Here is a 12,296-nt window from a genome sequence, read left to right on the forward strand (position 1 = left end):
TACTGCCTCCTATGTACAAGAATATAACTACTATAATGCTGCCCCCTATGTACAAGAATATAACTACTATAATACTGACCCCTATGTACAAGAAAATAACTACTATAATACTACTCCCTATGTACAAGAATATAACTTCTATAATACTGCTCCTATGTGCTAGAATATAACTTCTATAATACTGCTTCTATGTACAAGAATATAACTAGTATAATACTGCCCCCTATGTACAAGAATATAACTAGTATAATACTGCTTCTTTGTACAAGAATATAACTACTATAATACTGCCCCTATGTACAAGAATATAACTACTATAATACTGCCCCTATGTACAAGAATATAACTACTATAATACTGCCCCTATGTACAAAAGTATAACTACTATAATACTGCCCCTATGTACAGGAATATAACTACTATAATACTGCCCCTATGTACAAGAATATAACTACTATAACACTGCCCCTATGTACAAGAATATAACTACTATAATACTGCCTAATATGAGCAAGAATATAACTACTATAATACTGCTCCTATGTACAAGAATATAACTACTATAATACTGACCCCTATGTACAAGAATATAACTATTATAATACTGCCTAATATGAGCAAGAATATACCTATTATAATACTGCCCCTATGTACAAGAATATAACTACTATAATACTGACCCCTATGTACAAGAATATAACTACTATAATACTGCTCCCTATGTGCAAGAATATAACTACTATAATACTGCTCCCTATTTACAAGAATATAACTACTATAATACTGTCCCTATGTACAAGAATATAACTACTGTAATACTGCCCCTATGTACAAGAATATATCTACTATAATACTGCTCCTATGTACAGGAATATAACTACTATAATACTGCCCCTATGTACAAGAATATAACTACTATAATACTGCTCCTATGTACAGGAATATAACTACTATAATACTGCTCCTTATGTACAAGAATATAACTACTATAATACTGCTCCCTATGTACAAGAATATAACTACTATAATACTGCCCCCTATGTAGAAGAATATAACTAGTATAATACTGCTTCTATGTACAAGAATATAACTACTATAATACTGTTCCTATGTACAAGAATATAACTACTATAATACTGCCCCCTATGTACAGGAATAAAACTACTATAATACTGCTCCTATGTACAAGAGTATAACTACTATAATACTGCTCCTATGTACAAGAATATAACTACTATAATACTGCCCCCTATGTGCAAGAATATAACTAGTATAATACTGCTGCTATGTACAAGAATATAACTACTATAATACTGCTCCTATGTACAAGAATATAACTACTATAATACTGCTCCTATGTACAGGAATATAACTACTATAATACTGCCCCTATGTACAAGCATATAACTACTATAATACTGCTCCTATGTACAGAAATATAACTACTATAATACTGCTCCTATGTACAGTAATATAACTAATATAATACTGCCCCTATGTACAAGAATATAACTACTATAATACTGCTCCTATGTAGAGGAATATAACTACTATAATACTGCTCCTATGTACAAGAATATAACTACTATAATACTGCTCCCTATGTACAAGAATATAGCTACTATAATACTGCTCCCTATGTACAAGAATATAACTACTATAATACTGCCCCCTATGTACAATAATATAACTACTATAATACTGCTCCTATGTACAAGAATATAACTACTATAATACTGCTCCTATGTACAAGAATATAACTACTATAATACTGCCCCCTATGTACAAGAATATAACTACTATAATACTGCCCCTATAGGCAAGAATATAACTACTATAATACTGCTCCTATGTACAAGAATATAACTACTATAATACTGCTCCTATGTACAAGAATATATCTAATATAATACTGCCCCCTATGTACAAGAATATAACTACTATAATACTGCTCCTATGTACAAGAATATAACTAGTATAATACTGCTTCTATGTACAAGAATATAACTACTATAATACTGACCCCTATGTAGAAGAATATAACTACAATAATACTACTCCCTATGTACAAGAATATAACTACTATAATACTGCTCCTATGTACAAGAATATAACTACTATAATACTGCCCCTATGTACAAGAATATAACTACTATTATACTGCCTCTATGTACAAGAATATAACTACTATAATACTGCCCCTATGTACAAGAATATAACTACTGTAATACTGCCCCTATGTACAAGAATATAACTACTATTATACTGCTCCTATGTACAGGAATATAACTACTATAATACTGGTCCTGTGTACAGTAATATAACTACTATAATACTGCCCCTATGTACAAAAATATAACTACTATAATACTGCTCCTATGTAGAGGAATAAAACTATTATAATACTGCCCCTATGTACAAGCATATAACTACTATAATACTGCTCCTATGTACAGGAATATAACTACTATAATACTGCTCCCTATGTACAAGAATATAACTACTATAATACTGCTCCCTATGTGCAAGAATATAACTACTATAATACTGCCCCCTATGTACAAGAATATAACTACTATAATACTGCCCCTATAGGCAAGAATATAACTACTATAATACTGCCCCCTATGTACAAGAATATAACTACTATAATACTGCTCCTATGTACAAGAATATATCTAATATAATACTGCCCCCTATGTACAAGAATATAACTACTTTAATACTGCTCCTATGTACAACAATATAATTACTATAATACTGCTCCTATTTGCAAGAATATAACTAGTATAATACTGCTTCTATGTACAAGAATATAACTATTATAATACTGACCCCTATGTACAAGAATATAACTACTATAATACTACTCCCTATGTACAAGAATATAACTACTATAATATTGCCCCCTATGTACAAGAATATAACTACTATAATACTGCCCCTATGTACAAGAATATAATTACTATAATACTGCCCCTATGTACAAGAATATAACTACTATAATACTGCTCCTATGTACAGGAATATAACTACTATAATACTGCCCCTATGTACAAGAATATAACCACTATAATACTGCTCCTTATGTACAAGAATATAACTACTATAATACTTGCCCTATGTACAGGAATATAACTACTATAATACTGCCCCCTATGTACAAGAATATAACTACTATAATACTGCTCCTATGTACAAGAATATAACTACTATAATACTGCTCCTATGTACAAGAATATATCTACTATAATACTGCTGCTATGTACAAGAATATAACTACTATAATACTGCTCCTATGTACAAGAATATAACTACTATAATACTGCCCTCTATGTACAAGAATATAACTACTATAATACTGCCTCCTATGTACAAGAATATAACTACTATAATACTGCCCCCTATGTACAAGAATATAACTACTATAATACTGACCCCTATGTACAAGAATATAACTACTATAATACTACTCCCTATGTACAAGAATATAACTTCTATAATACTGCTCCTATGTGCTAGAATATAACTTCTATAATACTGCTTCTATGTACAAGAATATAACTAGTATAATACTGCCCCCTATGTACAAGAATATAACTAGTATAATACTGCTTCTTTGTACAAGAATATAACTACTATAATACTGCCCCTATGTACAAGAATATAACTACTATAATACTGCCCCTATAGGCAAGAATATAACTACTATAATACTGCTCCTATGTACAAGAATATAACTACTATAATACTGCTCCTATGTACAAGAATATAACTAGTATAATACTGCTTCTATGTACAAGAATATAACTACTATAATACTGACCCCTATGTACAAGAATATAACTACAATAATACTACTCCCTATGTACAAGAATATAACTACTATAAAACTGCTCCTATGTACAGGAATATAACTACTGTAATACTGCCCCTATATACAACAATATAACTACTATTATACTGCTCCTATGTACAGGAATATAACTACTATAATACTGCTCCTGTGATCAGTAATATAACTACTATAATACTGCCCCTATGCACAAGAATATAACTACTATAATACTGCTCCTATGTAGAGGAATAAAACTATTATAATACTGCCCCTATGTACAAGCATATAACTACTATAATACTGCTCCTATGTACAGGAATATAACTACTATAATACTGCTCCCTATGTACAAGAATATAACTACTATAATACTTCTCCCTATGTGCAAGAATATAACTACTATAATACTGCCCCCTATGTACAAGAATATAACTACTATAATACTGCCCCTATAGGCAAGAATATAACTGCTATAATACTGCTCCCTATGTACAAGAATATAACTACTATAATACTGCCCCCTATGTAGAAGAATATAACTAGTATAATACTGCTTCTATGTACAAGAATATAACTACTATAATACTGCTCCTATGTACAAGAATATAACTACTATAATACTGCCCCCTATGTACAGGAATAAAACTACTATAATTCTGCTCCTATGTACAAGAGTATAACTACTATAATACTGCTCCTATGTACAAGAATATAACTTCTATAATACTGCCCCCTATGTGCAAGAATATAACTAGTATAATACTGCTGCTATGTACAAGAATATAACTACTATAATACTGCCCCCTATGTACAGTACAAGAATATAACTACTATAATACTGCCCCTTCTGTAGAAGAATATAACTAGTATAATACTGCTTCTATGTACAAGAATATAACTACTATAATACTGCTCCCTATGTACAAGAATAAAACTACTATAATACTGCCCCATATGTACAGGAATAAAACTACTATAATACTGCTCCAATGTACTAGAGTATAACTACTATAATACTGCTCCTATGTCCAAGAATATAACTACTATAATACTGCCCCTATGTACAAGAATATAACTACAATAATACTACTCCCTATGTACAAGAATATAACTACTATAATACTGCTCCTATGTACAGGAATATAACTACTGTAATACTGCCCCTATGTACAACAATATAACTACTATTATACTGCTCCTATGTACAGGAATATAACTACTATAATACTGCTCCTGTGTTCAGTAATATAACTACTATAATACTGCCCCTATGTACAAGAATATAACTACTATAATACTGCTCCTATGTAGAGGAATAAAACTATTATAATACTGCCCCTATGTACAAGCATATAACTACTATAATACTGCTCCTATGTACAGGAATATAACTACTATAATACTGCTCCCTATGTACAAGAATATAACTACTATAATACTGCTCCCTATGTGCAAGAATATAACTATTATAATACTGCCCCTATAGGCAAGAATATAACTACTATAATACTGCTCCCTATGTACAAGAATATAACTACTATAATACTGCCCCCTATGTAGAAGAATATAACTAGTATAATACTGCTTCTATGTACAAGAATATAACTACTATAATACTGCTCCTATGTACAAGAATATAACTACTATAATATTGCCCCCTATGTACAGGATTAAAACTACTATAATACTGCCCCTATATACAAGAATATAACTACTATAATACTGCTTCCTATGTGCAAGAATATAACTAGTATAATACTGCTGCTATGTACAAGAATATAACTACTATAATACTGCCCCCTATGTACAGTACAAGAATATAACTACTATAATACTGCCCCTTCTGTAGAAGAATATAACTAGTATAATACTGCTTCTATGTACAAGAATATAACTACTATAATACTGCTCCTATGTTCAAGAATATAACTACTATAATACTGCTCCTATATACAAGAATATAACTACTATAATACTGCTCCCTATGTACAAGAATAAAACTACTATAATACTGCCCCATATGTACAGGAATAAAACTACTATAATACTGCTCCTATGTACTAGAGTATAACTACTATAATACTGCTCCTATGTCCAAGAATATAACTACTATAATACTGCCCCTATGTACAAGAATATAACTACTATAATACTGCTCCTATGTACAACAATATAACTACTATAATACTGCCCCCTATGTACAAGAATATAACTACTACAATACTGCCCCCTATGTACAAGAATATAACTACTATAATACTGCTCCTATGTACAGGAATATAACTACTATAATACTGCTCCTATGTACAAGAGTACAACTACTCTAATACTGCTCCTATGTCCAAGAATATAACTACTATAATACTGCTCCTATGTAGAAGAAAATAACTACTATAATACTGCCCCATATGTACAAGAATATAACTTCTATAATACTGCCCCCTATGTACAAGAATATAACTACTATACTACTGCTCCTATGTACAAGAATATAACTACTATAATGCTGCTCCTATGTCCAAGAATATAACTACTATAATACTGCTCCTATGTAGAAGAAAATAACTACTATAATACTGCCCCATATGTACAAGAATATAACTACTATAATACTGCCCCCTATGTACAAGAATATAACTACTATACTACTGCTCCTATGTACAAGAGTATAAGTACTATAATACTGCTCCTATGTACAAGAATATAACTACTATAATACTGCTCCTATGTAGAAGAATATAACTACTATAATACTGATCCTATGTACAAGAATATAACTACTATAATACTGCCCCCTATGTACAAGAATATAACTACTATAATACTGCTCCTATGTACAAGAATATAACTACTATAATACTGCTCCTATGTACAAGAATATAACTACTATAATTCTACCCCTATGTACAAGAATATAACTACTATAATACTGCTCCTATGTACAAGAATATAACTACTATAATGCTGCTCCTATGTCCAAGAATATAACTACTATAATACTGCTCCTATGTACAAGAATATAACTACTATAATACTGCCCCTATGTACAACAATATAACTACTATAATACTGACCCCTATGTACAAGAATATAACTACTATACTACTGCTCCTATGTACAAGAGTATAACTACTATAATACTGCTCCTATGTACATGAATATAACTACTATAATACTGCTCCTATGTATAAGAATATAACTACTATAATACTGCTCCTATGTACAAGAATATAACTGCTATAATAATGCTCCTATGTACAAGAATATAACTGTACAATATATTTACTGCCTGCAGAGATAACTTTTCTGGTTTTCAAATGAATCATCTCAGATATTTTGAAACCAACGTTTAGTTGTGAATATTGGGTTTGTTTTAAAGTAAGATTATTTCCTACAGTTATGGGAGACATAGTTTCGGCATCATGAGGAAGTGGCAAACATAACGCAATTACTTACATCACTTTGTGGCCTGTCGATCGGCCCCAAATAATTATCGGTCAGATGGAAGATACAGTTTTCTATAGGATTGTTCCATTTTCAAAAGAGAGCTTCTCTCCTTGAAGTTTAGAGCCATTCCTGCAACCACAGGTTTAGTAATTTTCTTTTGTTATACTTTTTGATTTTAGGTGATTGTATATATTAAATTGTTTTGTCCCTTTTGTAATATCTTTTATATATTCTTTATAAACACTGCCTACTTTTCAGATTAAATATATAAAATGTAATTGCTTCATTCCTTTTGCTCTATAAATTGCATCACTGGGTTACGTTAACTGTGAGCTCCCTAATATCTGCCCTAGTAGTGAAAGCAACTGTAGCCTCGTCCATCAATCGTCAGTCAATTGCGGAATTGTCCTGTCGATTGCAGGAAGCAGAGTGCTCGTTCTTGACAAGTCGGTAACAGCAGAGGGTTATCTGCATGACCCCCTGGATTTTTACCGTGACAGCATTGAGCAGATGTTTTGGTGTCTGGTCATGTACTCACCTGTGTACAAATACTGGGAAGACAAAATCTGAGGTTTTGACCTGTTTCTCAGCTTTGAGCATTCTTTCTGTAAGTCCAAATCCCTCTCCCCATTCCACTTTTGTACCAATAGGCAGCAGATTACCTGGAGGAGATATATATATATATATAGTAAGTGTATTATAGATACATAACCATCATCTCCATTCCATGGAGAGCCAACGTGAGAGGTGGCAGGAATCCGAGGATCATGGATACATTGTTTCTCTTGCACTGAGTTTGCTGAACTTGTTGCAGTAAGTAGAAAAACCTGCTCTCGCTTTCTAAGACTCCGTTCACATTGCGTTCTTGCACGCGTTCAGTGGTCCCATTGGGGCTTGTGTGCAAGCCCCCTGCAAAACAGAATTTGGCATATACGCCGACAGAGCCAAAGACTATAATGATGCTGACATATAGAATTATAGAATGTTACAGTTGGAAGGGACCTTCATGGTCATTGTGTCCAACCCCCTGCTCAATGCTAAACCATCTCAGACAGATGTCTGTCCAGCCTCTGTTTGAAGACTTCCATTGAAGGAGAACTAACCACTAGTGATGAGCGAGCATGCTCGTTACTCGAGATTTACGAGCATGCTCGGGTGTTTTCCGAGTATTTTCAGCGTGCTCAGGTGTTATGTTTGAGTCACTCCGTGTGCAATATTTGCGACTGTTTGACAGCTTTAATACATGTGAGGAATACTTGTTTCTTAGGCATTCCTCACATGTATTAAAGCTGTCAAACAGTCGCAAATCATGCACATGGAGGGACTCAAACATAACACCCGAGCATGCTGAAGATACTCGGCGAGCACCCGAGCATGCTCACCGAAAGGGTGAACAGAACATACTCGCTCATCATTATTCACCACCTCTCATGATCGCCTGTTCCACTCATTAATCACCTCACTGTCAAAAAGTTTTTTCTAGTATCTAATCTGTATCTTCTCCCTTTTACTTTCATCCCATTGCTTCTCACGTTTCCATGTGCAAATGAGCATAAGGATGATCCCTCTACACTGTGACATCCCTTCAGATATTTGTAGACAGCTATTAAGTCTCCTCTCAGTCTCCTCTTTTGCAAGCTAAACATTCCCAGATCCTTTAACCTTTCCTCGTAGGACATTGTTTGCAGACCTCTCACCATCCTGGTAGCTCTTCTTGCCTTTTTTAAGATGTGGTGCCCAGAACTGGACACAGTATCCAGATGAGGTCTAACCCCAAAGAAAGTAGAGGGGATAATTACTTCACGTGTTCTAGACTCGATGCTTCTCTTAATACATAGCAGACCTGTGTTTGCCTTTTTTGCTGCTGCATCACACTGTTGACTCATGTGCTGTCTGTGGTCTATTAGTATGCCCAGGTCTTTTTCACACGTGCTGTTGCTTAGTTCTATTCCTCTCATTCTGTAGATGTAATTTTTGTTTTTCTTGGCCAGATGTAGAATCTTGCATTTCTCCCTGTTAAATACCCTTCTATTAGTCGCTTCCGATTCTTCAAGCTTATCTAGATCCTTCTAAATCCTTTCTCTCTCTTCTCTAGTATTAGCTATCCCTCTTAGCTTTGCATCGTCTGCATATTTGATTAGTTTACCTTTAGTTCCCTTATCTAGATCATTTATAAAAATGTTAAACATCACTGGAGCCAGGACAGAGGCTTGTGGTACCCCACTTGAAACACTATTCCAATTGGATGTGCAATCATTTATTACCACTCTTTGAGCACGATCACTGAGCCAGTTATGAATCCACCTAACGGTCGCCTTGTCAATCCCATACTTGGTCATTTTTTCAATAAGGATAGTATGAGATAGTTTTCAAATGCTTTGCTGAAGTCGAGATATACTATATCTACCGCATTTCCCTGATCTACCCAGTCAGTGATTCTATTAGAGAAGGAAATTAGATTAGTCTGGCAGGACTAGTTTGCTACAAACCCATGCTGGCTCTGGTTAATAACTGTATTTTCATCCAAGTACTTACATACATGATGTTTAATAATTTGTTCAAAGATCTTTCCTGGCGTGTAATTTCTTGGTTCCATCTTCTTTCCTTTTTTGAAGATCGGGACAACATTAGCCCTTCTCCAATCTTCTAGGACTTCTCCTGTACTCCAGGATTTTTTAAAGATTCTGGCTAGTGATTCTGCAATTTCCTCTGTTATCTCTCTCAGTACCCTAGGTGTAATTCATCTAGACCAGGAGATGTAAATTCATGTAAATCAGCTAAGTCTTCCCTCACCATCTCTCTGTTTATAGATAGTGTGGATTCTTTTATTCCTTCGATAGCACAGTGAAGATCATTTGATGTTACAGTTGCTTCTTTAGAGAACACAGATGCAAAATAGGAATTTAAAAGTTTGGTCTTCTCGACATCATTTTTGACCACTTCAACCTTTTCATTCTGTAAAAATCCTATAGCATCTCTGACTTTTGTTTTGTTTTTTGACAACCCCCACAATCCTTTTTCCTTGCTTTTGGTCTCCCTTGCAAGCCTCATTTCATTACTGGCTTTAGCTCATCTGACGCTTGCCCTGCATTCCCTGCAGACAGCATTATATTCTTCTTTAGCTATGCCCCCTCTTTCTATTTAATATACATTTCTTTTTTCCTAGTGTTTAAGTTCTGTGTTCATCCATCCTGGTCTCTATAAATGCTTCCAATTCTTTTTTTCTTTTCGGGATTGTTACTGATCGTGCAGGGAGAATTTCATAGTAAATGTGTGCTCTGTCGTGAATAATTTTCGGGTGTATACGCTTGTAGTAGACAGCATCTGAATGTCCGCCTGCAGTGGGTGTATATGCCCATAAATGATGGACGACACAGCACACTTTGACTCTGTTGGCAGCATTAGTCTATGACCCCGTCAGTGCATACATTGAATCCCGTTTTGGATGTAACCCCCCAGCAAACTGGGCAGCCCAAGAGAAATCAGCTCAGTTCAGAGGGTGTGAGAATGGTTATGAATTTTGTCCCCTCATCTATCGCTTAGAGTTCATTTATGGAAGGGAAATTATAACATCAGTAAAATAACATTAGATTGAGTCTGCCATTCACATGATTGATGCTACACAATAAGCCATAACATCTATGTACTCTTAATACAAGACCTCAGAACCAAGGTGGGTATCACTGGAACTACAGAGAGTCATTCCTGACACCTCGGCTTAGTGAGTCAAAGCTTCAAAGTGTGGGCAGATGGTCCTTTGTGGCCAGGCTGGACATCTCATATTTACCATAACGAAGTGAGATTTGAAGATACAAGGTATTTAAAATGCGATGTACTCACCTCATTAGCCCACAATCCAGTGAAAGATCTGCAACTTCAATAATATAATATATGCCATTCCGGAAACTTGAGCCCAAGACCAGACATATACGGTGGGTACGGAAAGTATTCAGACCCCTTTACATTTTTCACTTTTTGTTTCATTGCAGCCATTTGGTAAATTCTAAAAAGTTCTTTTTTTCTTCTCATTTTGGAACATTGGAGTAACCACGTGGGGGACCTGCATGGACAAGTTGGGGGCTGGAAAGAGTTTTCATTTTTTAACCCGTTTCCAGTGCTGTTGAATGCTGCAGAATTGCAGCCATCTACCATTTTGCTTGATTTGCGTGAGTCACAATAAAAAATAAAAAAAAGTGAGATTCTGACAAATTAAAATTTTTTGGTGATATTTGGGGGAAAATGTTTATTAACTTCAAAAAGTGATTCGCTCAATTCTATCAGAATTAGTTTCATTCTTTCCAGATACTCCTTGCCTTCTATACTACTGACCCCTCGGTACTCACCGAGCTGAGCGAAGATGACTCCAGATTCTTTGTCTTCCATTGTAGCACAACCTCTGTTATCCACCAGGGTGAGGGTCTCTGTCAGCTTATACGGGATTCTCTCTGTCGTGTGTCCTCCGTATGCCCCCACTGCTTTCGACCAATTCTGGAACTCACAGTCTTCCCAGACGTAGATGCAGGTATTAATGAACGACGACTTCCCGTGACCCAAGAGGCCAAAGAGTTGGATGAGGATGCGGTTAAAGCCTTGGTTTCCTCTCTTACATCGATCAAAGCTGAAGTCCTTAACAAAACGTCTCAGCTCATCGCTGTCCATGTCTTCTCCTCAGATGGATCTTTTCTTAATGACTGGCGGGACTGGAAGGAGACAAAGTCCTTCTGCTATAACATTCCCAAGAGCTTTTATCTTCCTGCTTCTTCAACATGGACTCTAGTCAAAAGCTCAGTAAATTTCCTGACTTCCTCATACCTTATATCTTCACATCTCCTTCTCTTATCTCTGGTCTAGATTGTAAACTCATAAGGAGCAGGGAAATACCGTATATCGGAAACTCCCCCATGATACAGCACTACAGAACATGACTGCCTATAAAGCACCTGCCTACAGTGAAGACACCGGGGGGGGGGGGGGGGGGGCAGATTTACTAACCTTATCTAATATTTAGACT

The 12,296-nt window shown here is 35.0% G+C and overlaps 1 protein-coding gene across 2 annotated transcripts in view; it reads right to left on the reverse strand.

The window, feature by feature from the left end:
- The window catches only part of LOC141162649 (uncharacterized), a 133,408-nt gene extending 121,345 nt beyond the window's left edge, over window positions 1-12,063 (reverse strand). Inside the window, exons 1-2 of one of the 2 annotated variants that reach the window (XM_073648978.1) lie at window positions 11,629-12,061; window positions 7,824-7,947 (exon numbers count right to left, since the gene is read on the reverse strand). In XM_073648978.1, coding sequence (XP_073505079.1) covers window positions 7,824-7,947; window positions 11,629-11,944 — 440 coding nt within the window. In that variant the 5' untranslated portion in view covers window positions 11,945-12,061. Of the gene's footprint in view, window positions 1-7,823; window positions 7,948-11,628 lie in introns of both variants that reach the window. The other variant, XM_073648979.1, reaches the window with a different exon arrangement.
- Window positions 12,064-12,296: the final 233 nt, after the last annotated feature.

This window comes from Phyllobates terribilis, unplaced genomic scaffold, assembly GCF_046119375.1.
Source record: "Phyllobates terribilis strain yellow unplaced genomic scaffold, ASM4611937v1 Scaffold_9__5_contigs__length_417890890, whole genome shotgun sequence".
Lineage (NCBI taxonomy): Eukaryota > Metazoa > Chordata > Amphibia > Anura > Dendrobatidae > Phyllobates > Phyllobates terribilis.